Here is a 19,054-nt window from a genome sequence, read left to right on the forward strand (position 1 = left end):
AAGCAGTAGGTAGGGGATGGGCAACTACATTTGTATTTTTTTTAGGAATTCATTCGGGTTCTCAACCTACTGTTGAGAGTTGGAATAATAGAATACACAAGGTGCTATTTCGAAATGTGCTTGTGCATCAGCAGTCACTCAATTAGCCCATGTCAGCTAAAAGGTTTTCGATTGGTAAATTAGTCTAGTGGCCAGCTATAATTCGGGGTGGGGCCCATTGATCATCTGTTATCATATTAAAAACTGAAAACATTTGCATTCATCCTGTGTAGAATTGCAAGAAATAAGATGTAAAACTGCACATTTTTCTCTCCACCCCATGGCAAAATGAGTAAAATTGCATGACATGAGTTATAAAATTGCTATATGTTCTCTCTGCCCTTTGGCAAAATGTGTAAAATTGCAGGAAATTAACTTATTACATTTTTTGGTATCTCTTCACTCCCATATGAGGGGGGGGGCACTGAAATGTTTTGCTCAGGAGGGGGGAGTATGGATGTGGGTACGCAGACCCACTGCAGCCCCTCATGATGATTCCCGTCTTTTTGTGGCCCCCACGCCAATCAAAGTTGCCCATCCTGCAGTGAAGTAGGTGTGATGGTGCTGTGAGTATGCTGTGATGAAAGTGACTGCATGGTTATGCTCGAAAGAACTCGAAGAAGATTGTTCGCGCAGTGCATTATGGTGACTGTACCGGCGGTTTGCTTGATGTTTTCGCCTGGTTCGTCTAATGTTATAGCGGAAAGAAGAATCAAGAACTAATGTGTTTCTAACAACAGGTACCAGACATAGCGCACCTTCTTTTCGTTTGTCTACTCTTCAAAAAAGCTCAGCGATCATGTATTTATGTGGACTGCTTCCGTCTCTGTTTGGCTGTCAAATGGCTAACATTTTACTAGCTTCGATTATCAGTCTACGTGTAACCAGCTGGTCTCTTCAGGCTGCTGCAGTCGTGGGTAGCTACTCGAATATCGATGCTCGAAGAGTAAATCGTATATCGTCTGTAAAGAGAAATTAGAAAAAATGGTCAGTGACAGGTTAATGTTGCCGGATGACGGGGAAATTCGAATGAGGACGGCGGTGTTTCACAGTTAGCTACAGTAGCTAGGTAACTTGGCTAACTAGAGTTATCGTTCTATCTTGTTCCCCACCTGAGATCGTTAACGTTAAGAAGCTGCAGTTGTCCAGCAGTGTGGTGAGGCAAACGCCTATCTAGCTATTTAAAAAAGTGAAACAACTAACGCTAACTAGATTGTCAGTTAAAACGGTCATCTAATCCTAGCTAGTTAAAAAAAAAAGGACAACATCATCGTCATCCCTGGTGGTGTTGAAATATTATCTGATTCGCAGAGATAGCTGACTATATTTTCTTGACATTTTGCATTGTACAGTTTTGATCCATATAGCCCTCAGCTAGCGAATTTACTTTTCATTGTAGCTGTCAATTTAACCGTTAGTTAGCAAGCTACATGCATTAACATTTGACGTTGTTGATATAGGCAGCTACGATGTCATTGCCCAATGACGTGTTCAGTGTGTGGTGATTCACGTGACGTTGGTGTAAATCAGTCATATGAAGACTTAATATGTCTGCTATAAATCATTTATTTTCTTATTTCACCATGCATTCGATATTGTATGTTACTGAAACGGACAACAATACATATCCATATTGATTGTAGCCTAAAGGTACCTGCCCACCTTTCACCCTAATCTTTTCAACAGACTGATTAGACAACAGAGGAGCTTTGCTCCTGTAGGCAGTTTATCATGGTCTCAGTTGCTAACACAACTGTTTTCTAGTGTGATTATATTGGTTAACCTATAGGCCCTGTTCTAGGTACCCACCACTTTAATCACCAATGGTGAATTACTTTGAATTTGATCATTCAGTTTAGGTAGGACGGGGCTAGTTATGCAGACAAAGCAATAACTGAATCAATACACAGAGGAAGCGAGTCAAAAGGCATTGCTTTTCTCACTGTTAGGCTATAATCCGAACACCTGCTCAACTGCACCTCTGAGCCACAATTGTCTGAGCGACAATACATCTGCAGCATCTGCACTTTCACTTCTGCTTCACACTAGTGACTTGTGACAACAACTGAAGGTCATTGCTGTGCACAGAAAAATGGGCTGACATTTGAATGGATTGACTGAATTGATTGACTATTGACACAAGTGTTCCACTGTATCCTTCCTCTCTCAACATTTAGTTTTCTATGGCCCTATTTTCAATGCCCTTGGACTAAGAACTCTGAAGATGGTCCAGTTTAGGGTTTATATCGTGTTACCGCAAACATGAATGTTTAGGCTATGTCTTTGTTTTGTATTGATACACTCTGACTCAGTGCTATGTTTGCTAACTCAGCTAGCCTCTGTGGAGAGGTGCACCAATGCCATGGCCTCCAGCCACAGCTCCTCCCCAGTGCCTCATCCCAGCAGTGGTGGCAGCGAGGGGATCTTCCGGAAGGACAGGGACCCTTCCTCACGACACTACAGGCCCGTCCACTCCCTGCCCGACGTCTGCCCCAAGGAGCCCACGGGTAAAGAACTAGCCTACATTTATGGTTGGCCAACAGTCTTACAAGATGAATATCTATAAAGGTTCATCTTGTGTCACTGTTGATCAGCCATATGCTGACTGTAGTCCTATTTTTCTACCCCTCTCCCAAAGTGGGCTCTTGTACACTCTCCCTCATGGATTTAAAATGAATGGATTGGTGTAAGGAGCTCCCTCCAGCCATTCTTGCACCAATCCAAAGCTTTTAAATACATGAGCAGAAGTGAACGAGTGCACACTTCTTGGTGAAGGGTAGAAAAATTGGTAGCCTCAAATGAGAGCGCAGCGTTGAGGATGGTGGGTCAGGCTACAGAATTGGAGAGCAACCATGGAATGCATCTCAAGATGCATTGAACGTTTCATTACTGCTGAAGGTTTCCACTGACTACATTTCCCACGTGCCCTTGCAGGCGAGGCAGCCCGGGTGCTGTGCGAGGGCCCGTCGGTGGTGGCCGACCAGCACAGGTGGACGGTGTACAACTCCAAGGTGAACCTCCCGGCCGCGCTGAATGACCCTCGACTGGCCAAGAGGGAGTCTGACTTCTTCACCAAAACCTGGGGCCTGGACTTTGCCGAGACAGAAGTCATGCCCTCCTTCTACCTCCCCAACATCACAAAGGAACACTTTGGCCCCTACCTGCAGGAAACAGCTCAGGTAACGAATACACCCCGCTGCCCCTGTCATTCAGTGTGAATTATTCAGTAGATTGGACTAAAGTAGAGGCCATTGCCTGGCCTGGGTAGCGCTCATTAGGGCATGCAACAGAGAACATTTAAAAACATGTTGCAATGGAAAAGAAAACTGTGCATTTCTTATTGGGCAAGTCCAAATAGTCCCTTCCAGTTTGTCTGTTTGGTGCCTAATGAACACAGTCCGTGTGTCAAATCCTCTTTCTATTGTTTGGTTATTACCTTGGAACTGCCCTGTGCAATGTAATGAACATTGCATTTTAAGCTATTTCTAAGACTTTGTCCTCTTCCCTTTACTCATGGTCGAAATAGCACAAAAAAAATGCATCCACTATAATTAAACGGTATACGCTATTAAGCCTGAACTAAATCATGTCTGTGTTTCTCTGTAGAGGGAGAAAATCCATGAGCGATGCAAGAGTATCTGTTCCAACAAGGATGAGATGGATGCTGTCTCCAGCATCACAAACAACCACGGTATGCGATATGAAACAGCTCTGCACCTGGCGCCTACAGTATCTATTCTGGGCCTCCTGTTATTAGTTTTGTCATATCACATTTCCTTTGTGTTTTAAGTGAGTTGATCCAACTAATGTGCTTTTTCACTTTCTGTTCTTTGTAGATAAATCAAGAACAGAGTTGGAGCAGGTGCCCAAGGTAATTACTTCCTCTTGTTTTGTGTTGTAACCATGTGAGTTGTGGGGATTTCTAGAGCCCTATTGAACCGCTTTGTCCCCTTGATTTGACTGTATGCTCTCATGATTCTCAAACGTTTATACCATTAACTTTTTAAAATAATATATTGTTTAATTATATTAATATCTCCCTAGACCAGCTAGAGCAGCACACATACTATTTGGTTCTGGATTCCAAAATTAACATCTGGCTTAAACAGATCTTCATGAAGCCTGACTTTGCGCTAGACGACCCAACGACCTTTAACGCGGTCCTACCATGGTCCCACTTCAACAGCGCTGGCGGGAAGAGCAGCAGGGACATGGCATCGTCACGGTTACTACAGGAAAAGGTGAGCTGACGGAAAATTGTCATGTCCTGCATTGTTTCATTGCGTCCCCGTCATGTTTCCTGTTGTTGGCTTCTCCCTCTCTTTCTCAGCTGAGCCACTACCTCGACGTGGTGGAGGTGAGCATCGCGCGGCAGATCTCCCTGCGCTCCGAGGCCTTCTTCCACGCCATGTCCTCCCAGCACGAGCTCCAGGACCGCCTCACCGAAACCGCCCGCGCCGTGGCAGTCCTCCGGGGCCGCGCGGCCGCCATCGAACGCATCATGTGCGAAGGTCCGCTGCGGGCACTGCGGCAGGCGCTGACGCGCTCCAACTGCGCGCGGCTGCACAACAAGCTGAAGCTGATGGCGGCGGTGCATCAGAGCCAGCCCACTGTGCAGCTGCTGCTCTCCACCTCGGAGTTCGTTGGGGCCCTGGAGCTCATTGCCACCACCAAGGAGGTGCTGCAGCTGGAGCTGCAGGGGATACACAGCTTCAGGTGGGGGTGGTGGAGACGAGTGGGGGATGTTTGTGTTACGTACTCAGATCTATCTGTCACGGCGATGACACTCGTCTGATTTTAAATGCGCCAAACACTCATATGAGACAATCGTACATCAAATGATAGTAAGCAGCAGTCCACGCCAACTATTTATTGTGAGTAAGCTTTTATGGTGGCACAAATACAGCGTGGTGGCAGAACTGTATCACGCCGAAAGTTTAAAATACACACCACTTCTCGTCAGAATGCTTTTCAGAGTTTCGTGTCAATATAAGTCTTTTTAAACATGAGTCCCAGCCCACAGTTAAACATAGTGAAATACTCTGTGTATTTTAGAGTGTGGTGCGTCTGACATCTCCTGTCTCTCCCCCCCGCAGACACCTGGGCTCGCAGCTGTGTGAGATGGAGAAGCTGATAGACAAGATGATGGTGGGGGACTTTAGCATGTACTCCAGGAGTGACCTCAACAGGAGTCTGGAGGACGACGGACTGGTCATGGAGAAGGTCTGTACCGTTGAGATAAAATATAAACAAATGTTTATATTTAATTATGTGGTCGTTTTTATATTTAACTCATTCGTTCTCGAATGACTTACCTGGCTACACAAAGGTTTTAAATGCACTAAATCCGCTGTCAGAAGACTGGAGGGGGGGAAATGTCTGAAAAAACAAGGTTGAGGTTGAGTTCAACCGTAAATGTTGAGAAGGTGTAGTTGGAGCACCAAACTGACGTTGTTTTTTGTCACAGTGGTCACAGATGCAATACAAACATTCAGTCTCAATAAAGGTGGGTCTGACTCTTCCGTTTGCTACTTGGAATCTAGTGAATTAAAATGGCACATTTGGGGCAATCTCGAGATTGTTCAGATCAAAACATCAATGTGTTTATCTTCAATCATCAACCTAATTTACATTTCAGTAGCACAATTGCCTTTTGTTATGTGTATGGGAACTTTGAATGACTCTGAAGGAGATCTTAATTATCTCCATTACACGGAAATCGTTTGGTTAATTGGTTTGAAATATGAATCTCTTTGTTTATTAGTTTATTGTAATTTAATTGATGAATTGGTGTCTTATCATAATTGATCTCTTGAAGTGAAGAATACTCTGATTGGCGTTATTGGGTTTTATAGTATTGCTCACTCTCTGTCTGTCTCGTGTGTGTGTGTGTGTGTGTGTGTGTGTGTGTGTGTGTGTGTGTGTGTGTGTGTGTGTGTGTGTGTGTGTGTGTGTGGGAGACAGGACAGGCTGGAGTCTCTGGTGTTTGGCTTGCTGAGGCAGCGGAAGCTGAATTTTCTGGACATCTACAGCGACGAGATGATCCTAGCAGCCAAAAGCATCGTCACGCAGGTAAAAGACCAGACACAAAGTATCAGAACAGACTATCTTCGTGATCATAAACATTTATGGTGAAATTCGGAAAAGGGCTTTGCCATATTAAGAGTATTTCCCAAAACCTCTCCTCCAGCACCCCCTCCCAGTTCCACTTTTTTGGTCTATTCCTGAACTAGCACACCTGTATCAAATGAGAAATGCATTTTGATTTAGTAAAACCATTATGGAAAGTAACACACTCTTATCCCGCAGTCTGTTGTCGACTCGGTGTCGCAGATTGAAGAAATTGACACTGACATCGTCACGAAGTGAGTAGTACAGCTACATTGCATGCGTTTGTATTTGCTTGAGCACATTGAGCTGAAGGTAATATCTCCCGAATGCACTGGAGGTGTGGTCAAAATATGGCCTGGTGTTCTGAGAATCCTTCCTCAACAAAGGAAAGGAAGCTAACCCAGTTGTTTGTGGTTGTCTTAACAACAACAATGAGTTAAACTGCGTTAATCTGACATCCTGCTATTGAAAGCAGTGCTTGGAGTATGACACTAGGGCTGTGAAAACAATGTGTGTGTGGACATCTAATTGAGGGCGTAACGTTAGATTATCAGATTGAAACGTATTGTTTAGGACAGGGCTCTTCAATGGGCGGCCCGCTGACCAAATTCTGCCTTCAGATCATTTGATTTGGCCCCTCAAGTTTTATTTTTTGTTGCATAAATAGAGACATACAGAGCCTTCGGAAAGTATTCAGAACACTTGACTTATTCCACATTTTGTTACAGCCTTGTTCTAAAATTGATTAAATAAATCCAAATCCCTTGCAATCTACACACAATACCCCATAATGACAAAGCAAAAACCGTTTTTTAGACATTTTTGCAAATGTATTTTAAAAAATCAACATACCTTATTTACATTAGTTATCAGACACTTTGTTATGAGACTCAATTGTGCTCAGGTGTTCTTGTTTCCATTGATCATCCTTGAGATGTTTCTATAACTTGATTGGAGTCCACCTGTGGTAAATTCAATAGATTGGACATGATTTGGAAAGGTAGACACCTGTCTATATAAAGGTTCCATATTTGACAGTGCATGTCAGAGCACAAACCAAGCCATGAGGTCGAAGGAATTGTCTGTAGAGCTCCGAGGATTGTGTTGAGACACTGATCTGGGGAAAGGTACCAAAACATGTCCGCAGCATTGAAGGTCCAAAAAAAACACTCTGGCCTCCATCATTCTTATATGGAAGAGGTTTGGAACCACCAAGACTCTTCCCAGAGCTGGCTGCTCGGCCAAACTGAGCAATCGAGGGAGACTGGTCACGGTCAAGGAGGTGAACAAGAACCCGATGGTCACTCTGACAGAGGTCCAGAGTTCCTCTGTGGAGATGGGAGGACCTTCCAGAAGGACAACCATCTTGCAGCACTCCACTAATCAGGCCTTTATGATTGAGTGGCCAGACGGAAGCCACTCCTCAGTAAAAGGCACATGACAGCCCGCTTGGAGTTTGCCAAAGGGCACCTAAAGACTCTCAGACCATGAGAAACAAGATGGTCTGGTCTGATGAAACCAAGATTCAACCTTGTGACCTGAATGCCAAGCATCACATCTGGAGGAAACCTGGCACCATCCAAATGGTGAAGCATGGTGGTGGTAGCATCATGCTGTGGGGATGTTTTTCAGCGGCAGGGACTGGGAGACCAGTCAGGACCAAGGGAAAGGATCAAAGTACAGAGATCCTTGATGGAAAACCTAGCTTCGTGAGTCTCAATGTCCTTGAGTGGCCGAGCCTAAGCCAGTTACCAATCAAACATCTCTGGAGAGACCTGAAAATACCTGTGCAGCAATGCTTCCCATCCAACCTGACAGAGCTTGAGAGGATCTGCAGAGAAGAATGGGAGAAACTCCCCAAATACAGGTGTGCCAACCTTGTAGCATCATACCCAAGAAGACTCGAGGCTGTAATCCCTGCCAACGTACTGAGTAAAGGGTCTGAATACTTATGTAAATGTGATTTAAGTTTATTTTTAATACATTTGCAAAAATGTCTAAACAAGTTTTTGCTTTGTTATTATGGGGTATTGTGTGGAGATTGATGAGGAAAAACAACAATTTAATCAATTTTAGAATAAGGGTGTAATGTATTTCAAGTCAAGGGTTCTGAATACATTCTGAATGTACTGTGTTTTTGTGTGTGGGCATGCATGCACTCAACACAAATATTAATACAACATGTAAAGTGTTGGTCCCATGTTTCATGAGCTGAAATTAAAGATCCCAGAATTGTTCCATACGCACATAAAGCTTATTTCTCTCAAATTTAGTGCACAAATTTGTTTACATCCCTGTTCGTGATTACTTCTCCTTTGCCAAGATAATCTATTCACCTGACCGGTGTGGCATATCAAGAAGTTGGACAGACAAGTGTAGGGGGCCAGATGTGACTGAATTTTTGCGGGTGGGGAGAGAGGGTGGAGGAGGATGCTTGCCTTGAAGCGCTGGGCATCTTGTTATGACATAGATTATAAATGCTAGTTGGAACATACCATAATTATCACGTTTCACATTTTATTTATTAACTACAGGAAGGTAAGACGTGTTTTTAATTCTGCTGCTCTGCACACACAAGCTTGCTAGCTAGAGCTAGTCCAACGTTAAGCCAACTGTCGGAAGTTCAGTTAAAGTTAAAGTTCCTCCATAGAAGCCGCTCCTCCATAGGTGTAATTCTGTGGGCCTAATTCTTCTGTAATTAGACTTATCTCCCTAATTTCTTAATCACGCTTCGAACGTCAGTAGGCTACAGTAGAATATGCTTCAGAGATGGGAGGGGTATGTAGCCTACACACACACTGGCAAATATTTTCAGCTGGCAGGCTGACCCTGGAATACGTTTCTCATTGACAGTGAGGGCTTTGCATAGGTGCTTTGTTGGACTAAGAATGTTTTTTTTATTTTTTAATAATTAAAAAATATATTTTAAAAAATATATTTATTTTGGTGAAAAATATTTGAATTGTTGACAACACGCAACATAAATTGGTTAAATCACATTTCATGACCCATGGGGTCAATTCATCAATATTCAGACAAAGTTGTGTATAAAATCATGCCTATAATAATACAAACTGCACTGTCTTATCTCAGTGTTGTCTGAACATGTGGGAAACATGGTGAAAAAACCTGGCTCATTTTAGAAATGTAAGAGAACCATTTTGAGGGACATGGCACTATACACCACCTGAACGCATTCATTTGAATGTAATTGAGTATTTATGTTTGGACATACAAAATGACCATAATTTGACATCAGTCCTCATTTAACACTGCTTACCTACCTATGAAAGCCATGAAGCAGACCTAAAATAAAAATATATATATTGTTCACATGAGTAAAAATGCTATGCATTGCTGGTGTGACCCTCCTGGTAGAGCTCTGTTATTTTCAAAATAAACATTAAGTTGGCACAGAAAAGCAAAAACTTATTGCAAGTTCTTATTTGAGTTGTTAGTAATAGGAATTGAAGGTTAATAAAATAAAATAAATCCTAGATGTTTTTCAACAGAGTTAAAGGGTTCTTTCTGTTGCAAAACATTTTGATATGGTTTGCACTAATGAATACAACCCTGCTTTCTGGTTGGTCAGGCTGGCAGACCAGATGCGTCTGATGACCTTCCCCCAGTGGTTTGAGCTGTTGAAGTCCGTCTTTGAGAACTTCATTCTCTTCCTGAAGAGGATCAAGGTGAGGATCACACTTTATTAAAACACAATCCCGGTCAGATATAGATTTAATCAAAATGGGATTTATGGAATTGTCTTCTTGCTGAATAGAAGACTTGAAGTGTTTATTTTTTCTTTGGCGTTTTTCGTTGGTGTACAAACCAGCTGTTTTAAAGTGCATTATTTTACTGGCCCATTTGTAGTACATGATTAATACCTTTGTGTAGGACTCTGTTGATCTGTGCCTTTCATTTATCTTGTGTAGTTAGCAATGTTGGTGTCAATTCCATTTCAATTCAATAAGCTTTTCAGTAAGGAAAATGTCTAATTGGATTTGAAATTTGTTTACTTTCTGAATTGCCTGGAATTTAAGTGACCAAAACCCTGGTAGTTAGTTCCTCTGCCCTATAAGTTTGTCCTTATGCTGTGCCCCACAGGTGACACTCAGTGTGGTGAGGAATGTCGTGTTGGAGGCGCTGGACAGCAACCAGAAGAGCCGTCTGCTGGAGCGGGCTGCAGTGGGGGGCCTGACTGAGGCCCCAGGAACCCCTCTCAACCAGGAGGAAGCAGAACTGGCCTACCTCACGCACGAGGGCCTTTTCATCAGCGACGCTCTCAATGATGCCCAGCTGCACCTGGGGGCAAGCACAGGCCAGGAGCAGAGCTCCACCGTGGGGCCCAGGCAGGCCCTATCACGTATGGATGGTTGTGGTAGTGACTCTGCCTCAGGGACCACCGAGTCGTCCACCAGCAGGGAACACGCTTTCCAGCCAGGAGGGGCCGCCATCTCGTGAGTCACTCACCACCTTCACCAACCACAAACGCACTGTTAACACTACTGAGTCAGGTTAACACTACTGAGTCAGGTTAACACTACTGAGTCAGGTTAACACTACTGAGTCAGGTTAACACTACTGAGTCAGGTTAACACTACTGAGTCAGGTTAACACTACTGAGTCAGGTTAACACTACTGAGTCAGGTTAACACTACTGAGTCAGGTTAACACTACTGAGTCAGGTTAACACTACTGAGTCAGGTTAACACTACTGAGTCAGGATATACTGTGCTGTGCTGGCCTGGTTATTATTCCACCAAAGTAAAGTTTGGGTTGGCAAGGCAGTGTGCAGCATGTATTGAATCTTTTTCACATCTGTATACACTCAGGAAATCAAAGTAACTGTCCAGTGTTTTCTGATTTTTATCAAATATGATCTATTATTAATTACAATATACGTGAAATAGTTTTCCTTCCAAAATGTTTTATGCTAAAAAGCAGCTTTTCTGTGTTTGAATGGTGTGAACTTACCCCAACAAAAGAATACAGGGTTATTCTGGATCAAAAAAGGGGCTTAGGTGGTGGCAGGGGGCGCAGTCGGTCCGTTAGCGAGAACATTTTAGAGGCCCCCCATTTTGGTGGTGTAGAAACATATATTTTTTTGAAGTTAAGCCAATTACCTGCAATTCTACATGTTCTCGAAGCTCCATGGGAGAATATTTTCCTGCAATTCTATACACTTTTCTGTGGTTAACCCTAGAGTCGATGTCCGCTCCCCTTTGGAAATCAAGTTGGCATAATAAAAAAAATCCCCATTTAAAAAAAAAAAAAAAGATCTCTGTTTTAAGCTAGATATATCCACCGCATCCTCGGATGTCGGCCATCTGCGGTGGAAGGTGGCCCGAGCTACAGCAGTGTTTGTTAGACCAGGAGACATCCCGAAAATCGGTCTTCTCACAGAATCGACTATTATGACCCCTCTATATAGAGACTCAAAAAACTCCGCTTTGCTCTATGACGCCCACAAGCGTCACGGGACTGGTCTGAAGTCAGTACTGCCGATCTGCCACCTTCCCGTCTGTAGCATCCGAACAGTTTGGGCAACAACATTAATATAACCCCTCTGTGGAAAGGTGGGTCTCTCTAGGACGCCTCACAAGACTTGTCTGAAAGGTAGCCCAGTACCAGTTCAAACAAATTATGTATATTAGGTACAGCACCCTGTTCACGAAAATGGATCGCTCCTACAGACAGTGAGTCACGTGGCCGTCACTTTCTATATTAAGCAAATAACTTTTTTTATACTTTATTTTGTATTGTCTACTACTGAGTGTCCCTTAAGTGCCATCTGTATTCTGTTCAATAGAATTACAAAAACAAAAGTGTTGTTCTAGTAATTGCATTTCTATGCTGTCTGTCCGGCTGCAGGTCCAGTGAGGACCTGATGCCCAGTGACCTGGAGCTGGGCCGCGTGGCCAATAACATCCAGGAGCTGCTCTACACCGCCTCAGACGTCAGCCACGACCGCTGTGTCAAAGTCCTCATGGCCAGAGCCAAGGTAGCTAGCTCGTTTAACGCATGACAGGATAAACAACACGCAGCATGACCAATGCACTCTCAGCTGGCTTATGTGTGACTTTCCATTGATGTTCTGAAGTGACAAAGTAAAATGGGAATAACTCCAACCCTGCTAGTGGTATTTCATGTTTGTAACCTTGAAAAAATCCCTTTCTCTCTCCGTCAGGATGGCTCCCTGGAGCGTCTGAGCTCGGCAGAGTTTGTGTTTCTGTCCCAGGCGGTGGAAGGCTTTGTGAGGGACACAGAGAAGCTGTGCTGCAGGCGCAGTGTGTCCCTAAGGGGGGCGCTACAGAGCCAGGCCAACCGCTTTGTCCACCGCTTCCACGAGGAGCGTAAGACCAAGCTCAGGTATTAGACTGGAGAGTACAGACACACACACACTACTAAATAGGGATTAGAGGTGCAATACTTCAGGAACTTAAACCGTCTATCCTAACTGTGCGTGTGGGTTCTCTCCAGTCTGCTGCTGGACAATGAGCGGTGGAAGCAGGCAGAGGTTCCTGCAGAATTCCAGGACCTGGTCAACTCCATAGCAGATGGCAGGATCACACTACCCGACCGCAAACCCCAAGGTAACATACCATTTGAGCACAAAATGAGCACCCGCCACCTGCGGGTAGATTTAGATTTTGTCTGGTTAGAATGTCTATTTCACCAGGCAGGTGGTCAATTTGCAGGACTCTACAGTGCGAGTATTACTTTTGCAAATAAAAAGGGTCAAAGGTCAAGTGTGAGCATCGTTGGGGTTAAATAAATGCTGCAGTAGTTGTTTTCAAAGTATTTCTGCTGTTTTGTTTCATAGCTGCTAATCGCTCAAATAAATAGGAATCCTATGTCCCACCTCGCAGTAACACAGCCTGGCAGGGGAGCTAAGCACACTGAGTGAAGTGCTGATAGATTCATTTTGGAGGCGCTGCGCACAGGCTTAAAAGTTGGTCCAATTTACTCAAAAGTCTGCAATGTGAAACTTTTTCATGTTTTTTGGTTATTTACATTGCGAGGTTGTTTTTCAACGTTAGTTTGAGTCTGTTGCTTCAACTGGTAGCAAAGAGACAGATCCCAAATCTCGGAGACTCGAGACCACTGGAGTGGCTCAGTTACCACGGTAACCTCCCACCCTTAAAGGGGCAGCTGAACATTTTCTGGTATTTTGGTCAAGACTCAGGTCACAAAAAATGAAATGAAATTCAGCAATATACCACATTACTTCTTACTAATACGTCTTTTTTAGAGACATTACAAAGCATGGTCATCTGTTTTTTTGGTGTTTATGTAATTATGACAAAAATATTTTGGTTAAAGACCTGAGTGGCTGGTAGATATTTTCATCTACCTGCCACAGTGGCTGGTGGACTAAAGTGAATGTTATGCCCTGTATACCATGCTTACCATCGTCTGTCACTGACCCACGCTCTGCACCACTGTCAGTCCAGGTTCCTGATGGTCAGTCCCCAAAAAATATTTGTCTGACTGACTGAGTTTATTTTCTGTCTTCTCCTCAATACCAGGCACAGAAGAAAGGAAACCAAGTGATTATTTGCACATTGATGGCCAGAAATATGCTGTTGTTGGGTAGGTAACTACAATAAAATCTCATTTCCACTCCCACATTCAAAACGTAAGGCTTGTAGGACAAATTATGATAAGACCCTTGTTGACTGGTGACCTCTGTCCTCCTCATCAGCACGGTGTTACTACTGATCCGGATCTTCCTGGAGTACTGTCAGTGTGTCAACGACATCCCTTCCATCTCCACGGACATGCTCACTCGCCTCTCAGACCTACTCAAGGTAACAACCCCCCCCGTGTGTGGCAACAGTCTAGAATAATGGTCTGAGTGTTGGCTACATTCACCTGGCAAGCATCCCACTAACAAACTGCCATCGTGTTGAATTGAATGGTCCCTGACCCCCCCCTCCTTTGACAGCACTTCAACTCGCGGAGCTGCCAGTTGGTCCTGGGGGCAGGAGCACTACAAGTGGTGGGACTCAAGACCATCACCACTAAAAACCTGGGTGTGTACCAGGGCATGTGAGCGGAGTGCGATTCCCACCGCTCCAGTAGCGCTCCGTACACAATCTCAGGGCATGCCCGGCCCAGCATGCATCTGTAGTCTGCTTGTGTGCTGCCATCTATAGCCCCTTGCTTTAGCTACTGCCATGGAGTTCGCTAAATATTTTCATAAAGAAACTGATAAAACACACAGCTGCTAAATCAAGGTGACTTAGAAAGATGAGGACCAAGAGCAAGAGAGGGAGTGTTCACAACTAAAGAATCATTGTGGAATCTGAAGAGACACACATCCCAAAAGCATGATGGCGTACTAACTACATGCACATGCTAAAAGAAAGGAACGAGGTGGGTAGATGACTACAGTGCGTTCGGGAAAGTATTCGGACCCCTTGACTTTTTCCAAATGTTCTGACGTTACAGCCTTCAACTAAAATGGATTCAATTATTTGTTTTCCCTCACAAGACCTCATAATGACAAAGTGAAAAATGATTTTTTGGGGGAATTCTTGCAAATGTATTACAAATTTAAAACATACCTTATTTACATAATTATTCAGACCCTTAGCTTTGAGACTCAAATTGAGCTCCGGTGCATCCTGTTTCCAAAGGTCATCCTTGAGATGTTTCTACAACTTGATTGGACACGATTTGGGAAGGCACACACCTGTCTATATAAGGACCCACAGTGTATCTCAGAGCAAAAACCAAGCTCTGAGACAGGACTGTGTCGAGGCACAGATCTGGGGAAAGGTACCAAGTCTCAATGTCCTTGAGTGGCCCAGCCAGAGCCCGGACTTGAACCTGATCGAACATCTCTGGAGACCTGAAAATACCTGTGCAGCGACGCTCCCCATTCAACCTGACAGAGTTTGAGAGGATCTGCAGAGAAGAATGAGAGAAACTCCCCAAATACAGGTGTCCCAAGCTTGTAGCGTCGTACCCAAGAAGACTCCAGGCTCTAATTACTGCCAAAGGTGCTTCAACAAAGTACTTAGTAAAGGGTCTGAAAACTGTAAATGTGATTTTATTTATTTAAATACATTTGCTAAAATATCTAAACCTGTTTTTGCTTTGCCATTATGGGGTATTGTGTGTAGATTGAGGTAGGGGGGAAAAAAATATTCAATCAATTTTAGAAAAAGGCTGTAAGGTAACAAAAAGTCAAGGGGTTCTGAATTCTTTCCAGATAGCACTGCAAGTGTGTCCATTGTAGCAAAGTGTTTCTAAACTAAAAATCAGGTCTCTTAAAAGTAGTATTTGTTGTTGTTCTGTTACCTATACAATAGGCCGTAATTGATTTTGGCCCAATAGGCCTGGCATATTACCATATTCAAGACGCTTTCTGTTCGGATAGGGTTATTTTGCCTATAAACCTTTAGGCCTGCTTATAGAAAAAAACTACTGCATCTCTGCCCAGCCTAGCAATAGTGGCCAAAAAGGGGTGTTTAGCATCCCCAGTGGCTCTGCAAGCGTGGAGAAGAGAATGTCTGCTACTGGCTGACAGGCTCCTTCACATGAGCCTGAATCCACAGACTGGCCAAACTCCTGTTTCTAAAAATTAATTCAAAGGCACTGTCATTTTTCATTTACTTCGAATTAAGTCACCGCTTATTTGCGCAACTTATAGACTATAATCATTTAATACAGCAAAATGTTTAGGTGCTGAGCGCTTTATGTCCCTACCAGCCAATTGTGTCACACTCGTAAATGCTACAAAGTATTTCTTTGTAGGCTATAGCCATGACATAATAAAAATAATTTTCACAACCTGTCTGGCTCCTGGCCTATTTAGTGTTAATATGCTGTTTAATATGACATGTAGCCTATTTGAAATTATATGCACTTCTTTTATTCAAATACTTTTCATTTAAATCATATGGCTTAGTTTCAATTCTTCAAAACCAAATGGTAGGTCCAGGTAGTCACAACAATAGATGGGTGTTGGTTAAATAGGGATTTTAATGAATGGAGCGAATTAGGAACGGCAGTTTAATCTGTGGGTGCAGAGCGGTGTTTAGTGGAGCGGTTGGAAAGGACTTGGAGCGCCGGAGCAGGGCGCCAGCTCTGCTCAATGAGCGGGATTTCCAACCGCTCACATACTCTGCTATGTACCACTTGGTCGTGTCCAATAAGACAAGCGCAATTTCATTTTCCATTTCAAAACATTTTAAATTGTCTGGTGTTTGCCCTACTGAACACAACCTGGTGCTTTGCCCTACAGGGTTACCTCCACATTTTGTGTGTGTGTGTGTAGAAATAACCATAGTGTGTCTTTCCTCAGCCCTGGCCTCTCGCTGTCTTCAGCTGGTGGTTCACTACATTCCCGTCATCAGGGCCCACTTTGAGACCAAGCTGGCGCCCAAGCAGTACAGCGTCCTCAGGCACTTTGACCACATCACTAAGGTGAGCACTGACATCCACAGACCTGCACGCACGAGGACAGTACTCTAGTGAGTGACACGATGTGCAAGCCTCGAGTTTTAATACTCCCCCTCCCCCCTCCTGTTTTGGGCCAGGACTACAACGATCACATAGCAGAGATCTCCGCTAAACTGATGGCAATCATGGACAGCTTGTTTGAGAAGGTGCTGTCTAAGGTGAGTTCTACAGGTTCGAACCGCTCTCAAACTCTCCCCGTCTAACCTGCAACACCACTTTATGAAGATAGCTGTAGCCAGTGTCAATCAGTGTATCAACATATCATGTGAATATCTACTTGGTCTCCTGCCAGTATGAAGTCAAGGCCCCCATGCCCTCGGCCTGCTTTCGCAACGTGTGTAAACAAATGGCCAAAATGCACGAAGCCCTTTACGAGCTCCTACCTGAGGAACAGGCACAGGTAACATATGGCAATAATACCACAGAGATTTTATTCAATTACTTCTAATTATTCAAATTTGCCATTCTGAATGTACTACTTAACTACGGTACCTTATACTGCTATTATAACATACTGGGCACGTTCCAGGTTGTCTTCATTGCAGTCGCAACTGACTAGACATGTTGAGTTGAGGGTAACACTTTTTTTATTTGATTTTTTTCCTCTTTCCTCCGGGCCTTAGATGTTGTTCCTGAGGATCAATGCAAGCTTTAAAATGCACCTTAAAAGGCAGCTGGCCCGTCTCGGCGTGCACCATGACGGTGGACCTCAACATGGGTGGGTGTTTCTCTGATTCTGTGGTGGTTGAGAGAGAACAACATTTCTGTAATATTGCCAAAAAATGTGTCCTACAGTTATATTATTTGTGCTTGACCATACTAAACAGAATGCTCAATGGAGAATCTCTAGTGAAAGTGATTTTGGTCCAGAACTTGGCTTAATGTGTCTGATAAAACAGCTTCTTGTCACTAAAGGACAATGTACCTTACAATTGCAATGGACTTGTTGAATGATGACTTGAAAGCACTTCTCTGATTTCTCACCCCACTCCAGGCTGGTGACGGTGGATGTGGCATTTTACACAGAGAACGTTCAATCACTGAGGGCCCTTGAAATGCTGGACTTGAACATGGCCGAGATCTGGGAGCAGAAGAGGTGATGATGGGGGAGGGAGTAGTCGTCCTACCTACAGTGTGACGCCATGTTAACTCACCCTGGAGGGAAGGGAGAAACTAACTCTAATCAGGTTGTTGTTGTAAAGAGACTGTACCTGCTTCACCTTCCAGCAGCCAGCCTGCCCAGGGATCTCACTGAAGCCACCTGAAGAGGGCAACTGTCTGGGTACAGAAAGAGAGCGGAAGTCTGGTAGTGGTGGTGCTCCCTCAAGGGAGAAACTGCCCCAGGCAGCAGCGCTGTGGGACCAAACCCTGAAAGCGGCCATGATGTAGAACAGGCTACGTAACATGGCACCCTATTTAGTGTACCACTAGCACAATATATTGGGAATAGGGTGCCATTTCGGACACCGACATGGGCTTTCTTTTAAAGCGCAGCTCTGAGATACGAGAGACTTTTAGGACACTAACTGCTGCCTGTCACCTCATCACACTGTGCAATTCAACTATAGACTTTGATTGGCCTGAAATGTCGGCAGGGTTCAGAACATGTCACTTACTGGAGAAGTTTTTTTTTTTCAGGTTGAAACCATATTGTTTATCTCACGTCCGTCAACGAATAACAAAGCCACTCTGACGGATTCAGACCCGTGTTTAAGCTAAATGGTCATGTAAGTTGACCACTGGTCTTTCATTGACTAAACATTTGACGTCTTCTCAATTTGCACTGAGTACAGCATTCCCTTCCATGGCACTTATTTAACCTTTTACTGTGCAATTTCTCTCCAATAATAATGCCACTGAGCATTGCTAGTTCGTTAAATTGCTTGTCTACTGACAGACAATTGTTCCCCTCCTCTGTAATGACCGAGCTAAGTCATCATCTTCCAACAAGGCTACATCAAATGGGCAGTAAACTCCACTGCATCAGTCAGGTGACAGTTCTTTCCAGCGTTCTCACCTGTTGTATTGCATGAGCGAACATTAGCCTCTGTTTTGGTTAGAGCTTGACTCCAGAAACCAGTTCTATTAACTGCCTGTCTGCACTGTGTGAACGTTACACCTCATCCAATGGTATATAAGAAGCAGTCTACTTCAAAAGTGCCTACTTTTGATAACTATCAAAGACAGACCAATAGTATACTGTTTGAGTGCCTGTGTATGTCTGTCTGTTGGGCCCTCATTGCTGCTCTGGTTGTGATGGGTTATGAAGTATGGCAAACTGAAAATCTGACCGCATGCCTGAGCGTTTTGTCTTGAATCCCAGGAAACTGAATAAAACATGGGACAATATGGAAGCATTTCCACTTTGTCTGCGAGGAAGCCGCTAGACTTGATGCACCCATTACGAAAGAACCATTAGACCAGGGCCCTC

At 43.9% G+C, this 19,054-nt stretch overlaps 1 protein-coding gene across 4 annotated transcripts; it reads left to right on the forward strand.

Moving 5' to 3' along the window:
• The first annotated feature begins 552 nt into the window (after positions 1 to 552).
• LOC112265272 (vacuolar protein sorting-associated protein 54-like) lies at positions 553 to 18,977 on the forward strand. Of its 4 annotated transcripts, none has more exons than XM_042302156.1 (24): positions 603 to 779; positions 2,372 to 2,546; positions 2,974 to 3,218; positions 3,646 to 3,730; positions 3,876 to 3,910; positions 4,149 to 4,280; positions 4,370 to 4,755; positions 5,136 to 5,262; positions 5,507 to 5,545; positions 6,004 to 6,111; positions 6,349 to 6,404; positions 9,743 to 9,839; positions 10,255 to 10,607; positions 12,022 to 12,151; positions 12,338 to 12,519; positions 12,631 to 12,743; positions 13,680 to 13,743; positions 13,856 to 13,961; positions 14,099 to 14,186; positions 16,466 to 16,587; positions 16,701 to 16,781; positions 16,916 to 17,023; positions 17,247 to 17,341; positions 17,618 to 18,977. In XM_042302156.1, exons 2-24 carry the CDS (start codon positions 2,402 to 2,404, stop codon positions 17,721 to 17,723), a joined length of 3,003 nt encoding a protein of 1,000 aa, XP_042158090.1. In that variant the 5' UTR covers positions 603 to 779; positions 2,372 to 2,401; the 3' UTR covers positions 17,724 to 18,977. The 4 variants fall into 4 exon arrangements, 3 of the variants coding, with proteins under 3 accessions (XP_042158090.1, XP_024298187.1, XP_042158094.1); XM_042302160.1 differs by lacking the exon at positions 603 to 779 and adding an exon at positions 942 to 1,108; XM_024442419.2 differs by lacking the exon at positions 5,507 to 5,545 and having other exon boundaries at positions 606 to 779.
• The last annotated feature ends 77 nt before the right edge of the window (positions 18,978 to 19,054 follow it).

The sequence above is a fragment of the Oncorhynchus tshawytscha genome, linkage group LG02 (assembly GCF_018296145.1).
Source record: "Oncorhynchus tshawytscha isolate Ot180627B linkage group LG02, Otsh_v2.0, whole genome shotgun sequence".
In the NCBI taxonomy this organism is placed as follows: Eukaryota; Metazoa; Chordata; class Actinopteri; order Salmoniformes; family Salmonidae; genus Oncorhynchus; species Oncorhynchus tshawytscha.

Coding starts and splice junctions, on each gene's coding strand:
- LOC112265272 (XM_042302156.1), top strand. CDS start 2,402: ATGGCCTCCAGCCACAGCTCCTCCCCAGTGCCTCATCCCAGCAGTGGT. Junction 6,112..6,348: donor CCAAAAGCATCGTCACGCAG/GTAAAAGACCAG, acceptor CTTATCCCGCAG/TCTGTTGTCGACTCGGTGTC. Junction 6,405..9,742: donor GACACTGACATCGTCACGAA/GTGAGTAGTACA, acceptor CTGGTTGGTCAG/GCTGGCAGACCAGATGCGTC.